This window comes from Etheostoma cragini, chromosome 13 (genome assembly GCF_013103735.1).
Source record: "Etheostoma cragini isolate CJK2018 chromosome 13, CSU_Ecrag_1.0, whole genome shotgun sequence".
Classification (NCBI taxonomy): domain Eukaryota; kingdom Metazoa; phylum Chordata; class Actinopteri; order Perciformes; family Percidae; genus Etheostoma; species Etheostoma cragini.
This window is the reverse complement of record NC_048419.1, coordinates 3,256,931-3,273,394: the sequence shown is the minus strand read 5'-3', so window position 1 is coordinate 3,273,394 and position 16,464 is coordinate 3,256,931. Positions and strand designations below refer to the sequence as shown.

Sequence of the window (16,464 nt, the reverse complement as noted above, 5' to 3'; positions counted from 1 at the left end):
GACCTCTTCTGTCATCTATCTGCACCTGCTACAATAGCATCTCATACTGGAACATTCTTTTTTTTTAAGTAAGTCTCAAACAAGGTAAGGCAATTAAGAATTATGCAATGCATAGGGTGAAAGTAAGTAATGTGAGAGAATAACGTGTTCACGTGCATTTAGATATATTGCATTTCTTTCAAAGGCGATGTGGAAACCGAAGTCTCCAGGTCACATGCATAGAGTTCTTGTGTCCAACAGTTCAAATTTTAAAATTAACAACAGCTTTAAATTGATAGATTTCAAATTTTTCATTGATGGTGGAATAGGTATTTTCTAAACTGTCCCTCCAGATTTTCGCGTCGCAAAATGCTTGATTTTGCAGTAAACTTCTTTAAAAATAAGGAAACTTCTTTTGGCGAGAATAAAATTTACTCTAGGCTGAGTGGTCCTAGTAACTTTACCTAAAAGGCTTAGGATGCTGCAAATGGCTGGTGGATTTAAGACAAAAATAATAATGAATCAAATATAATCGTGGGTCAGTGGCTGGTTGATCTTTACATTTTAAGTTAGTTTTCCTATCCTAGGCTGGGACACATTCATACAGTTTGATAAAGGGCTTGTTGAACTTATCATTGCACTTACAATAACTACCGTAGCTGTCCTCAATTCCTGTAAGTCTCATCTCCAGTTTTTCCTGCATCCACCCTGTTTGTGTCAGTTGCAAGGGGAACTGAGCAGCAGCGGTGAGTGAAAAAAAAGTTACAGCAAACATTGTTAAAATGTATACAGGTTTGAGTCACACCCATCTCGTTTTCATAGCTGAAACGAGGAAATTAATTTGGCAACGCACGTGTGATGTCAACCCGTTCTCACTGCCGCTTGGTCATATTTGCGTGAATTGTTGCCATTCCGACATCCTGGAGGGACTGTCTAAAGAATATTTCCATATGATAGAAAACAAATCTGAGGTAGATCGTAAATTGTTACATAGTCAAAAATATGTTGAGTAAAACTGAGTCTTTTAACAGCGCATCAAAAGGTAAAGACCAAAGGAAGCATATTCAGTCACCGCAAGGGTAGAATGTTTATTAGAATTTGCATTTAGCGATGTGACATTCACCTACATGGCACAAAGGAAATCATTAATATGCAAATGAGCCCATCTCATCAGGGGATGATATAGTTTATCCGATATAAACCCAATGATACACCTCCACAGAACTGAATGAGGCCTTTCACTGAAATGACAGTAAATAAAAATCCACAGTTTATATCAAATATTCCGATATAAATTTCAAAAGGAGTACTCGATATTCAGATAGGGAAACAATAAAAAGCTTGATAATGCACTGCACCCGTAATAGTAGAGCTACAGTACTAAGTTGGCAGAACAAGGCGCATGGCTTTTGTTTCATCTGAAACAATAAGGGGAGATGATCACTTATAGATGTAGTATAACATTTCATGTATTTTACAGTGTAGTTAGTTCTTATAAATCAATGAATACAGGTCAGTTTATGAATAGAAACGTCACAACCTGGCATTATTGAGATTCTGTTAGAGGAACAAAAGGAAAGCAACAGTAATGTATCCCTGTACCAAAGTGGTGTTGTGATATGTAATAACATGTCATGCTCCATTAGTGAAGTCCCTTTAAAAGTGGGATAGGCTGTCCCGCTTGTTTAACTATTCAGAGGGCGGGAATTTTGGGTCTGGCCTGAGCTTAATGTGCAGGACAGGAGAAGGTGAGCTCAGCAAAAGGCAGTAGTCCTAGATGAGTTGAGTACAATAATGTCGATGGTGAGGATCCATGGTTGATAATGGTTAGAGATGGGGGGGGATGTCATGCAGCTCGGGCCAGAGGAGGGTTGGAAAGATCCTTAGTCACACTGTGACCTCTGGGCTGGGGGCTTTAGGTAGGACATAGGACTAGGGATGAAAAACAGTTAAAGGTTATAATACAGTTACATTATTCAAGGTTTAGCCCGGTGGTGAGTGTCATTTTATGAGCAAGACTGATGACAGCATTAATTTAGAGGCCAATAGTTTGTGATTAAGAAATTAAGAATTTTAAACACGTTAAATCAGTGCTAAAAACTAAGTGGAGATGTGAAAGTGACTCACTTTACGTCTACGTTTCCCACCGAGCCACCCCCCTGTAACTGGTTTTAAAAAACTTTAATTCTCATGTTTTTTCTTGCATGTACAACATAGCATTATATATATACACACCAATTTTAAGCCAAGTGGCACGTTAGCTGTATGTCTATGCTGGATAGTCTGGGTGTACACACACACCCCCCACTTGCTGTGTTATTCTGAGAAGAAAGCTATGGTTGGGTTTAGGAAAAGAACCGAAAAATTATATGAGCCAATACATTCATAATTCCCAGCGGCTAACCTGTTATTTGTGTAGTAAGCTATCAAGCAAATACAGAAGTATTTCAACTTATGAAATGGTGTGTACCTTTCAATATGTAGTCAGTTAGCAGTGTAGGCACCTTCTCACTGTCTTCCTTCATGGCATACAGAACTACAAGGAAGAAATACAGTGCATCAACTCTAGGTATTCACCTTGTTCCAGCCAGTCATTTTTCTTTGCCTCTGAGACACATGGTCTGGGCTATACTCACTTTTTGTGAGCATCTGTAGGTCATCAACAGATGGAGGGGTGCCTTTCTTCTCATATGGAATAACTGTGTTTAGATACTGAAAACAGAGATGTCAACATCTTGGTGAAGGTTAAATGTTACAGGAGTAGCCATCACCTAAGTTCTAAACAGTCTTTACCCCTTTCACTCCAGATCTATTAATACACAGATGTAATACTAAAAGTAAGTTATAATTACTATTTGGTGCTCGAAAAAAAAAATCTAACTTTTCATTCATGTAGGTGCAGGGTGTCTAATTAACCTTTTTGTACAAATCTACCAGCCATACGCATATTATTTAACTTCTGTGGCTGGTAATTTTCTATGTATACATATACAATGCAAAAAGAAAAGTACAACTAGGGCTGGCCAATAAAATCGATTAACTTGAATGTGTAGTTGTGTTTTAATTAAAATCTGTTTGCTGCTCAGGCCTCCCCCCCAAAGGTTTGCCATAAAGATATGCGACAGGGTCTAACATTATTTTCTTAACTGGTTGTTTCTCTGCCGAAATAACAGGCAGCTCGCGGTGCTCTCTATCCGGCTTACACTCATTTGTTCTTGTATAATTGGGGCACCAGAGGCGTTGTTTAGGAGCTCCTCTTCAATGGTTTTTACCGCTAGTTACTACATTCAAGAGACCATGGGCTGTTACATTACTCGGCAACAGATAAAAATAGGGGTGAGGTCGCACAACAACGTAAATAATTTGAACTTGTAGGCAAGGAACGACAAGCAAATTACCTGTATGTTTGAAAAATGCTTTATCTCACGCACCCATTTTGTTGTGGTTAAAATCATAATTTGTTGAATATATGGCATCATTATATAATTTTGTCATACTTTTGACCAATGTAAATTTACACAAAACTGGCATAAATAAGTCAAAACTAAATTTCTTTTGAACAATTTCTTTGTCATCTGAGGGGGAAAATAGATTTAAATGTAAAATTGGATACAAGGTTTTTTTAGGCTATATCACCCAGCCCTACACACAACCCGAAAAAAAAAAACACAACAGAAGTTCTCCAGGCCTTTAGGGGGAGCTCCAAGTGGAACTGCTTGATTTTCAACCCCACAGAGAGAACACTGTGCCTTTTTGTTACGAGTTTATAGGAGCCTAGAGAACGTCCGTTATTTAATCTGGATGCAGCGTTTTTACATATTTAGTTGTGTGTCTGTGCTGCGCATGTGATTTCAAATTGACAATTGTGTTTAGTCTATTTGTGTGTTTACCCTTGTCGGCCGCCATATTGCTAAAATTATCAACAGGCATAATACATATAGTACTGGGGCTCATGGCCTTTAAGGGCCCCATACTTATTATATGCAGTTACTGCTGTCCAATGTTACAATGCACTGTCACACGAGAAGCTTTTATGAAACAATTGAACTTACCTGTTTCTCATTCCCTGTGCTTCCAAATGTTTGTCTGATGCCCGTCTGCAGGATGTTAGACAGGCCCTCCATGCTGAAACGCTGCGCACACACACACAGTAATGACCATTACTTTCTTGATCAAGCTGACTGAGCATTTTGGAAGTACAGAAAAGACCTTTCAGCATCTCACATCACATTACGGTAAGAGACTAATGACGCTCAGCGTAAATTCTCTGAGGAAGACTTCTATTCTTCACATTACTCTCTCCCCCCAACCTAATCAGCTGCATTGTCAGCAGCTGAATCTGGGCATTTACTCTTTCAGTTAAATCAACCAGATCTGCCACAAATCTCAATGAGCTATCGCATCGTTGCATTCAAAAATTAAATCTGTCTGCTGTCATTTCAGGCAGAATCGATGCAACCCTCCTCTACCCCATTCATCTTCTGTTCTCATCATTCCCGGCTCTCAGGGTTCCTCCACCATCAGAAGCCCTGCTTCACATCACATCCATCTAGATCTTTGGGCATTCCTAAAAATTAACATTGTGATGAAGTCTAATCGCCAAAGACTAACATTTCAAACTATTATGCACCATTTTCATTAAACGTATTTAACTCTATTTAACTGAAATAAAGACTCTCCTTATTGAATTAGCTTTACTGTTCATATTGCATCTGCATCATTCATATTTACTTTAGCAATGCAGCCCCAGGTACCCAACAGTCCCCACATAAAACACGTTGCTGCATTACATGAAGGGAAAAGTCCATTAAGTTGTTTCCCTGTTACAGAACAGGACTAGGATATTACTGTATAAAGATGATTGATCAATTTAGGAGCTTTCCTGGAAGACACAGGCTAATGGCCTAAAATCCATTATGCTAACAGTCAGAGGGAGAATGGTCAGACACTGTGTGCTTTCACCATATTCTAATTTAACTCAATGAAAACCACAGTGCACATAGGCACAACAACATTTCCTCAATAAGTCGGGTGGTGTGCCGAGTTTTGCAGGCGGCGACAATCATTCCTGCCAAAAAGTTTTAGTTTTCTCTTAGGGAAGGCAAAACTGGGCACATCACTGGCCCATTGTGGCATTATTAGTCTTGAACTGCCAGACACACAGAGAGCAGAAATGAAACGGAGAACTCTGGTACAGTCTTAAAGGTGTGTATAGAGCCTCACCTTGACAGGCATGTTCCCTGTCTTCTCCGTGGAGGCTGTGTTCCCTCCGTTCACCGGTGGCGTCCCCCCTCCCTGCAGGCTCAGGGCCTTGTCCCGGCGTCTGCGTTTGCTGCTGTCCCGTTGCTCCTTCTGCCTGTTCTGCACCTCCATCAGGGCCGTGATGAACGTGTTCTTCACCTCTTTCTCAAACTCTAGCTCCTCCCGCCGAGCCAGCTGGCTGACCAGCTCCTCTGAGTACTGGCGGATGGCCGCCTCCACCCGGTCCAGCAGCTCCACCAGAGCGGAGCTGGGCATCAGGCTCAGGCCTGCAGGGAAGATGAGGTGGGAGAGGATAGTTGGGTTTTATTTTGTGAAAAAGTAATTTTTTTTACCCATAGGTTTAGACATAAAGCTAAACAATGGCATGCACTGTATTTATAAAAAAATAATTTTACAGGAACTTCATTGCAACAAAAATACAAAAGACATTGCAAAAACTGCCACAATTTCAGGCATTTTGGGCCTCAACAATCTCAAAAAAGGGTGCAAAATCTTGGAAGGAACTGATTTGATGCACATGTTAATGATTGATCAATCGAGCCTTTACATTTTAAAAAGATAATTATGTATTAAATAAATACCATGCCAGTTGTGTGTTAGAATGAAAACTATGTAATTGTATATGTTTTTTTTTACTTAGTACAGGAACCATTCACCATTCCTACATTTGTTTTTGAGGCTCCATTCAAGGTGCCACATGGATCAACATATCCAGCAACGGGGTGCCTTTGGGCAGAAATAGACTTGTCCTCCTTAGATTTGCTGATGGGACTAATTTAACCATGTGGATTACTAAATCCTAACCTGACGTGTGGCTGTGACTTGGTTGGCTGAAGTGAACATGAATACCGACACATATCCCTACCCAAAACACTATTGTACGGAATATGAGAGTAAACAACTGTTTAAATAAAAAAGGATGTATAGTGCATGTTTGTCCTTGACCATGTTGCCCATGCACTGACTATTACTGGCATTCATGTTGGATAAAAATAGGGATGATATTTATGTCCAGCCTGTGGAAGCGAGGGGTGGGGGTTCTTGCCTTTGGTATGATTGTCACATTTAGCAACATCCTTCAAAGAGAATAATGAAATGTAACCTAAAGGAGACTGCATTAGAAAGACTGATGAATCTGTTGGCAAATATACAAAGACCAATGTTTGGACAGGAATGTAGCCGAGTCACATCCTAGACCAGCTGTGAAAATGAACAAATTACTTTTGTTTGATTGATCCTTTTGAATTCTACCTTCATAGGAGCAGTTATTGTTGGAGGCCTGCGACAGCTCCCTGATCTCCTCCAGCAGGGAGGGGTTGGTCACGGAACAAGGGCTGCTCTCCTCTTCATCCTCCTCTTCCTCCGTTTCACCTGGATCTGGAGAGTTCTCCATCATCTCGACTATCTCCTCAATGACCTTGTGAGAGGGAGAGAGATTAGAAGACAGGGGTAAGTACACACCCATCCATAACCATCCATTTGTTAGTAGAGCGTTGCCACTAAAATGCCTTCTGTGGAAGTGTACATATAATATTAATATCCATTATTGATGTACACACAGGCTGCAACAGTGTGCTGCCGAAGCAGACTTGGATTTAGACAAGCACCTGTGTACTAGGACAGACATTTGAGCACATTTCCATCATTTTGGCATCCCTGAACTGGTTACCTGTGGCGTTTATAGAATTGATTTAAAAATGTTACTGTTTTTCCTGAAGGCACAGCTTGACTTTGACCCATTCTATAGTATTGACATAAACCTCCAACTACCACAAAAAAAAAAATGAATGGACAAGGCACAAGTGGCTTAAAGACCATTGTGGCAATCCCAGCAAAAAGATATCGTAAACAGAAATGCTTGACGGTGAAAGATGAAATGGAGCCATGCAACAATCTGAGACAAGCCTAATGCTATACCCAAGAGCTGGGCAATATATCAATATTGTATCGATATAGTGATATGAGACTAGACATCACCTTAGATTTTTGATACTGTAATATGGCATAAAACACACACACACAGACCTGATCAGCTGTGATGAGAGGCTCGTCCTTCAGGCAGTTGGCATTGTCATTCTTCTCATTCATCTCCTCATCCTCTTTTTCGTGGATCTGCAAGGAAATGTGAGATGAAACACGAGAACAACCACATGGCAGTATGTCTTATAAAGAAAACAACACTAACAAGAGTTACAAACGGTCTAGCAGCACTGGAATAATGAACTAAACCATCCAGTACTTTTCCAAAAGAACTTTGCCTGGGATGGAGAGATAAGTCACACTCATTTCAAAATACCATGCTTAAATATTTGAAAGGTTTTACATTATTCTGTATTTTAAAAAGTAATTTACTCCATTCCATTTGTAAAAGTGTTTGAATAGTTTATACCTAAAATGACGTTGGCTCGAGGGATGGCACCGACATTCATGGTTCCCAGACTATGCTGTCCTAATGATTTTCCCTCACCAGCATGAGGTTGACGTTTGTGCTTTGTTTGAAATGACTTAACAACTTAACATTCATGTAACATTTTAAATTCTCCAATACTTACTGGTTTATGAACAAATTTTTGCAAAAAGGCAGTCTTAGCTACTTTGTGTTTAGTGCTGATTAGTAAGTGTTAGCATGCTAAACTAAGATAGTCAACAGTATATGATGACCATTATGGGCTGCCTGCATGTAAAAACTGTCATATGCATGCTGTAGTCTCACAGAACTGCTAATGCTGTAAAAAATATAGTCTTATCATATGAATGTCCACAGGGGTTGTCTCGCGGCTACTGCTAAATATTGATACAGCATATCAGTGAGAAAGTTCATTTAAAGATTTGCCATTTCATACTTGCTGTAATAAAACAAAAAGCACACAGCAAGCACATAACTTGTGTGGTTATGTCTGGAATAAATACAAGAATAGAAAACGTATGTACAATTGTCCTTTGCGGAACGTTCCTGCTGGCCCGTTTTCGGCATAAACGTTGACATACAGAGAATCTTAGCAACTCTTCTGACAGCAGGTTCCAGCTTAATATGAACACTATAATGCATTCGCACAACAACCCTCTCCGTATGGGGCTAAAATGTCTGCTCTGGCCCTGACCAGCCCAAACATGGCCTAGCCTGCTAAGTGCCTGCTGTCAGGTTGGATGTAAGAGCCAATGGAGGGAGGGGAGGAGATGGGAGACCTCTGCTGAACGGCAGACCAGTCAAGGTTGGGCAAGCATATCTTCACGTGTCAACATGAGAGAGCCTCAGAGAATGGAACAATCTACTACTCAGTTTGGCTTTCACTGTGAAAAATAACACATTGTGATGCTTCTACATTCATTTTACAAATATAAAGCCTTGAAACAGAATCACCTTATAAACTAGCCACCCTAACAATAGTTACCATTTTCATTTCGAATAAAAAGTAACCGTTTGTCAAGAAATGTGGCTAAAAGGTAATAGAAATCCAATTAAATCTATCTTTCTAAAATAACAAAAAGTGTCTTTATTATTTGGCTTAATAGCACATTTACCAGATTTAAACCAAATAGAAAGTGATGGACATTTACCTCCTGGTCAGAAAGATTGCCGTTGAGTCCCTCTGAGTCGGTGCCGTCCCAGGTAGAGATGTAGTTGTCAGTAAGAGCATCCCACACACTGCAAAACAACACATACACATTCAGACATGTCAGCAAACATCGAGACACTCTTTTTGCCTTAGCCCTAAAGGCAGTTTACCATTTTAAGCATTTGGAGCTACAGCCGCTGTAGTTAGTTAGTTAGTTATATAACAGCATTATACCAGAGTTCGCTGTGTTGTTTCATCTTGATTGTTATAAGTAAGTCTACTCAGCCCTATCTTCATCAGCCTGCAACTAAGTCAATATTTCATTATTGCAAGTCAATGTTACGCAGAGCTAGAGGCTGCAGAGGAACAATGCATAACAGAAAGAAACAGCTTACTGCTCTGTAAAAAGGTCTCCTTAGCAGAAATTTAGATAAAGCTTCTCACATCATTGTGCCAGTGGTCCCTGACAGCAACCCGGAGCGAGCGTCTGTCTGAGGAATGACATTAAACTGGGAGAGAAGTCTCCTTTGTGTTTTTGTTTTTTTTCCTCCTCCACTAAGAGGTTGGCTCAGGCCTGCTGCCTTGCTCCCAGTGGCACTGCCCACGCCCCCCCCCCAAACACACACTGGACCCCATTCAGCCTGCAGCTTACCTCACCAGCCATGCCTGCATGCCATCACCGGATGCAGCAGCACATCAACAGGATCAACGTTTCTATACACTTAGAATTATGATGAAAACTAAGCAATAACAAAGTGTTGTACAGAATTGAAATATAATATACGTTCTACAAAAAAATAATTTCTCCTTCAGAGAGAATTTATATTTTGTGAAACTGTAAAAATTGTAAAAAGTAAAGTGGACAAATGAAACTTCTGTGATTTTACAGGGGATTATCCAAGACTATTTCTCAGCAGGCAGCAGTGTTGGTAAGCAGATATTTCACAAGTCTTTGGACAGAGCCCAGCTAGCTAACAGCTTACAGGCTGGCTTACTGTTTAACCCAAGTTGGCACCTATGCAAGTTGGCACTATCCTTTGCTTCAGTGAGCATGGCTTTCTCTTTCTCAAGCCTAAAAAAATATTTTGTAAGTATTGGGCATTTTCTCGTACATAGGAGATAAACGTTTCCCGCATATATATTAATTTTCACCTTTTAGGTCTTCTGTAAAACTCACCTCATTAAAAGACGTTAAAAAAAAAAACTAATCTGTAATCTACATGACACACAACATTAACAGCTCGTACTGAGTGCGTAACACAGGGACGGGTCTCCATCGTATGGCCAGCAGGAACAGAGACTCCATGTTTCAAAGCTGTCCCGCTGTATTTGTTGGCCAGCAGCCACAGAAGAGGAATCTGTTCCGTTTAATGTTCTAGGTCTCCATCAGCTCGTTTGACAGACTCATATCTGGGGTTCTAATCAGGCAACTGCAGGGATTAGGCCAAAATGTGCAACACTGTTTTCAACCAAAAAGGAGATTTACATGGTTGATGTTTATTTCTGTGTCTCTAAGATGCTCCGGTTTTAAATAGGTCCCTTTAAATCAGACTGCACTGTCCACTGAAAAAAGATTTATATCTTTTATATGTATATGTCATTAAACACAATATCCTCAGCATTATGAGCATCAGTGTTGTCTTTTAATAGCTTCTTCATGTAATTAAATATAGTGAATGACACTCAGTTGATCAGCGGATTGTTAATTACAAGAATAGTTATAAAAAGGGGAGGAACGATGAGACATTATTGGCAAAAACTCCAGTGGAGGCTGGAACAGTAATGTTTGACTGGAATATATCTGTGCCACAACAAATCAGAGTAAAGTATTAGATTCATGTTTTGGTCCTAACAAGCAGATTAGTGTAATACTGTAGGACCCACATCCACCCACAGCCCTGTGTTCTGTACTCAGTATCAGTCCACTTCATTCATCAAAGTGTGTATCTGTAAATGTCTTTTGTATTTTTCGTATATTTGTCTTAAGGATCCCCTCGAAAATGTGAGGATTTATCTCAATGGGTTTATCCTTCTAATACGTACTCCAAAATCAACACAGACTCATTTTAACAGCAATGAAATTGTTTGAGATGTAATTCCTTTCCGAAAACTCTCCTCTTATACATCGAGTCAGGCTATTTTTAGCATGATTCATATCCACACAGTGTGAGGGCGTGTGTTTCCGCCTCAGCGCTTGGGGGCTGAAGGAGGGTCTGGCAGTCAGCTGGGGGAGAGACTGAGACAGAGACACACCAACAGACCCAAAGCAACTGAGCCGTACAACACTGCACATTGAATAATTCAACATGCAGCCCGGCTGTGGAGCTGGGGAGGGGGGGCTCATGCTGCTGATTGACTGCTTGTTTTGGGTGTTGCAGCTGGTCTGTGGAAATATTTGGGCCTTTGTCACGTGTGCTGAGCCACTGTTATGGTCTTGAGAGTGTGTTGTGTTTGTGTATGGTATAAATGGAATAAACAACATAATTACTATGCTAGAGTGCAATTAAAGGGCCGGAGGAATAGTCTGTGGTAATTTTGAGCATTTTATTATGTTGCTGGTGACCAATTAGGATGAATCACAAAAACTCATTCTCTTTAACGGGTCCATATGATATTGATATATGATATGCTACCCTATGAAATTACAGCGGCTGCCAGCCAGTCACGTGACAAAGTTTAGCCCACCGGTCATATGAGCGTTAACTATAGTGGCTTGAATAAGTTTACATACCCATGCTAAAGTTGATTAAAAAGAGGAATAATAAAAAGAAAATCTTATTGCCTTAATTCAAAACAAAATTAGAAAAATCCAACCGTATAAGGTAACCAATTTTCTTTGTTATTGAATAATGTATTATATACATACATATAAATAAATAAATAAATAAATAAAGATTCTTCCTTAAAATACAGGGGGCTTTAGTATACACACCCCTATGTTAAATTCCCATTGAGGCAGGTACGTTTTTATTATTAAAAAAATTTATAAAATAACCCCCCCATCGTCACATACCCTTCACCCTACATAGAGATAGGCATGGGGTACTTTCCATAAGATAACATCTCAATGCAAATCAAACCAGCTATTAGGCTAACTTAAATAAAACCATGCCAGTCTCTATGTATGGTGAAGGGTATGTGATTGGGGGGGGGTTAGTACAGAACAGATTAAAACACTGGCCCCAGACACAGACACCCGTTTCCTGGGTGAAAGTCTTGTGTTGTTGCAGCCTGGCGTGGATAGTAATTAGTAATAGGATGGAGTAATTGGGATGAATGCACGTTCAGGGCTTTCCTTAATAGGCCGCAATGTCGATCAAAGACTTACTGATGCTAAAATAGAAAATATGTATTGCGAATATACTTAACACACAGAGTGAGCAACAGCTTCTTATGAAAATATGATAACGTGAAACAGTATTTGTAAAAAAGAAACATGGCCGCTGTAATGAAACAGCGAGAAAAAGCGAGGCAGACAATCGCCGACCAACTGAATGTGCAAGAAGCCTAAAAATATACTGACCACCGCTCTGAATTGTAACATATGTGTCATATTCATACCATTCAAGTAGTTAGGCTAATTATTTGCACAAACAAACAGTTGTACTCTTTGCCTTAAAAGTGAGCAGAAGACAGTCTAATGTTATGCTGGAAATTAACCCTGAAGATTAATTACAACCACTAATCTGCCTAGGATTCATTAATATATCTCTCTCGCGTATGCCGTAAAATATAAATTACCTAAGTAACTCCCACTCCCACTGCTCGCTTTTCAGGCAAAGTGTTTGTGGATTTAATTAGCCTATCACCTTGAAAGGTTTCATTTAAGAGCAGTAGTCAGTAAATGTGACTATCATTCAGTCGGTCCGCTATTATCTGCCACGCTTTTTCTCACTGTTTTTTGTTTTGTTTAATCAGGCAGAGTTTTCTTCTTTACGTATTATATGCTTTGTTTCCATATTGACATGAAAAGAAAGACACTGAAGAAATAGCACTCTGAAATATAGAAACTGTAAAGATAAGTAAGTGATAAATACAATGCCCACTGTAAACAATGCCTGTAACACCGTGTAATCATCAGTTATTTCCCCCCCAGCAAAATATAAGGTTAAAAACCATTGAGGTGTTCTCTTCCTGTTGTTTTATGAATGCACAGTATAGTATGTACAGAAGCCTCAACTATAAACTTATTGGTCCAGTGAACTAAGACTATAATTAAGAAAAAAGTTCAAATATAAATAGGCCTACAGTAAATGGCAACAAGGCCATGGACTACGCTCCGGAAAAATCTAAAATGATTTTAGATACTTTCTGTGTATTTACACTGTAGGCTACTATTGTAGGCTACATAGGCCTGAAGATGAATACCACAGTAAAAGGACCGTGTGCTTTGAATATTTCACCAGAACAATATTAACTTTGGTCACTTACTCTTCGTCCTGCAGCCTCTCCTCGTCCTCCTGGCTGTGGGACTGGTTGCGTATGGGCGCCAGGCCCTCCGTTTTGGTGTTGTAATTATGGAAGCAAACGTTGAGCTTCTCGTCAAACTCGTTGACCAGGTCTTCCATCGACTTGAAGCTCATCATCTCGGAGAAGTTCTCCAGCTCAGAGAAGTCCTCGCGGGTGATGGAGGCCAGGGGGACGGTGGTGGTGGTGGAGTAAGAGGAGTGTTTGAGCACTGGGTGGTCCAGCTCATCCATGCGGCAGGGCCGGAGGTCCTCAAACTCCTCATCCAAACACACAAGAGGGGCTTCCATTGTGCCCCCTGTCTGTTAATCTGAGGCCTGCACAAACAGAGTGGTCACACAGTGTTTAATCACAGAGCTTATAAAACTGATGACTGACTTTAATGAGTCTCTTTTTGGCGTCATATTTCTACTCTTATAGTTCTACTAGAATAGTTTTACATGCTTTGATGTACAAAAAACGATTGTTTCTCATAATGCCTAAAGCTGCAGCTCCTCTGTCTGAAACACTCTGGCTGCATCCCATTTCGCTTATTCGAAGTTGGAAGTTGTTGTCTCAAAGCTCTTATTTCTCCCCCAAGGACCGAACATTGATGATAGGTAGGGCTGCACAATAATTTAATTTTAACCACAATCACAATTTTGGCTTCCCTCAATCAAATTTCGCATGATTTTCTCACATTTCTTCCGTGCTGCCTTGGTGGAAGGGACTAAGACTTGTGGAAGGAAGGGAAGTGGAGGAGTCCAAGATGCAATTTAAGGGACATAAAATGCAACCACTGTCTGAGCTCTTGGCCCGCCTCATTGAAAAGCCCAGTCTGCTCTGATTGGTCAGCTAGCCCACTCAGTTGTGATTGGTCAACCAAATTCCAAGCCACTGGGCTGGCTATGCTTGTTCAGGCAGCACCAATGGGAAGCACATATAAAAAAACTGGAATTGCTTTCTCAATCAGTGGCATCACTAATGGAAGAATTTCAAACAGGAATGTGGGCGAGCAGTTTTTAGGCAGTTGAGAAAAATTGCTGTCTGTGGTAAAGAAAGCTAGCCTGGTCCTACCAGACTCTGGTACATTTCATTCGTACAGAGAGTCTGGCCACTCTCCATTGACAAGTGTTAACTTCTTTGAAGGGGGGTCCTTCTGTTGAAGGATCTGCCCAGAGCCACTCTGGATCTGCCATAACCAATTGCTAACGTTTGGTCGTTATGTCGGCTTTGCATTGCTAGCATTTGCCTTAGCCAACTCCTTCACCACTACCAGAGCAAGCAGGAAAATTCAACTTTTTCCCGAACACCATGGGGAGGAGGGCCACAACATCATGGCCACCAACAAAACTCAGCAAGATTGTTCTTGCTCAGCTTTAACTTCTGGATGTTCAGCAGCGTTGCCACAACGGACCGAATGGCTTTGCTCACATCTTTCTCCGCCGCCATTACAGAACTACAACTCAAACTAGCGCACAACCTCAACGTCATCTTTCTCAGCCACTCCCTCAGTTGGTTGATTGGACGGATTAAAATTTGACTGGAAAAAAAAAACAAGAATATACTGCTAACCCACACGCAATACTGACGGAAAATCAAAATGTAGAAGGCTAAAGTAAAGCTGCGCTTAGAGTGAAATGTATTTTTTTTTTCAGTATTAAAAGAAAATACCAGATTAGACAAAGCACGAACATCTATCTCTCCTCATCTGTGACATTACCAATATCCCAGAAGGATTCAGCTGTCATCTCTTAAATCATGCGTGCCTCACCTCATGTGGAATGGCACCATGTTGTCTAGACAAAGAGGAGATGGAGGTAGATGTGCCAGAAGGGGACCAGGTCCCAAAGGGGACCCTAACCAGTTGGCTTTACTGGTAAACCACAGGTAATTAAGTACACCTTCTGGGGTTTAATTGATGAAGTATCCAAGATTCTGGGACATGAAAGAATAGGAACTGTCGTAGTATATAATCCAACAAAATAAGGTCATTTCTAGTGTAGGCCAAGGGTTTCTTTAAGGGGTTTGATGAATATACTGTATGGGTGTAAACATATATTCTTGTAAAAAAGAGTGTGATGAATTGAGTCAGATAATGATAACACTCCTCTGTAAATGACTAATTTAGAGAGATGGACTCAGTATAGCAATTTTGTTGTTCTAGGACAGACTTTAGAAAATTACTTACAAATGTATTTAAAAAGGGACAAAGAAACAGAGATTAGGAGCTCCAAATTTGTCCTGTGTTTTTGGTTGAACGTGTCAAATATGTCACAGAATCTAGTTGTTTCTCTAGTTATGTCTGGACAGTGGTAAGCATATTGTAGGTCAAAATATTATTTCTTTAAGTTTCTAAACTTCCCTATTCTTAAATACTGATTAATATATATATTTGTTATACTTAGTTTAGCTTCCTTAGTCCAATTACCGAAATAGGAATACAGGAGAAAGCAGCTCACAGCAACTGTAGAAAATGATGCTGATGGTCATTTTTATTTGACTGTAATAATACAATTTGACTGTACATAAAGGATATGGTAGATTGGAAAGGTAGATTTGTCCCCCTCATAAAAATATGATTTGTTTTGGGAGATTAAATCCACATCAATTTATTTTTAGGTTTGTAGCTTTTAAGACATGCAGTTTTTTATGTTTTCAGTTTAAGTGGATTAACTGAGCAGCTTTGTATGAGAGAATTTTATACAGGCCAAAAAAACAGAAATTTTTCTGTATTTTAACTATAGCTACGCACATACACTCACCGGCCACTTTATTAGGTACACCTATCCAACTGCTCGTTAACACTTAATTTCTAAGCAGCCAATCACATGGCGGCAACTCAGTGCATTTAGGCATGTAGACATGGTCAAGAGAATCTCCTGCAGTTCAAACCGAGCATCAGTATGGGGAAGAAAGGTGATTTGAGTTACTTTGAACGTGGCATGATTGTTGGTGCCAGAAGGGCTGGTCTGAGTATTTCAGAAACTGCTAATCTACTGGGATTTTCACGCACAACCATCTCTAGGGTTTACAGAGAATGGTCCGAAAAAGAAAAAACATCCAGTGAGCGGCAGTTCTGTGGGCGGAAATGCCTTGTTGATGCCAGAGGTCTGAGGAGAATGGCCAGACTGGTTCGAGATGATAGAAGGGCAACAGTGACTCAAATAACCACCCGTTACAACCAAGGTGGGCAGAAGAGCATCTCTGAACGCACAGT

At 40.2% G+C, this 16,464-nt stretch overlaps 1 protein-coding gene across 2 annotated transcripts in view; it reads right to left on the bottom strand.

Annotated features, from left to right (window-relative positions):
* Positions 1 to 1,042: 1,042 nt before the first annotated feature.
* Positions 1,043 to 16,464, bottom strand: part of fez1 (fasciculation and elongation protein zeta 1 (zygin I)) — a 22,506-nt gene continuing 7,084 nt past the window's right edge. The window contains exons 2-10 of one of the 2 annotated variants that reach the window (XM_034889649.1): positions 13,230 to 13,561; positions 8,800 to 8,887; positions 7,267 to 7,353; positions 6,493 to 6,658; positions 5,203 to 5,507; positions 4,032 to 4,112; positions 2,616 to 2,691; positions 2,450 to 2,515; positions 1,043 to 1,911 (exon numbers count right to left, since the gene is read on the bottom strand). In XM_034889649.1, the coding sequence (XP_034745540.1) occupies positions 1,895 to 1,911; positions 2,450 to 2,515; positions 2,616 to 2,691; positions 4,032 to 4,112; positions 5,203 to 5,507; positions 6,493 to 6,658; positions 7,267 to 7,353; positions 8,800 to 8,887; positions 13,230 to 13,561 (1,218 nt within the window). In that variant the 3' untranslated portion in view covers positions 1,043 to 1,894. Of the gene's footprint in view, positions 1,912 to 2,449; positions 2,516 to 2,615; positions 2,692 to 4,031; positions 4,113 to 5,202; positions 5,508 to 6,492; positions 6,659 to 7,266; positions 7,354 to 8,799; positions 8,888 to 13,229; positions 13,583 to 16,464 lie in introns of both variants that reach the window. The other variant, XM_034889650.1, reaches the window with a different exon arrangement.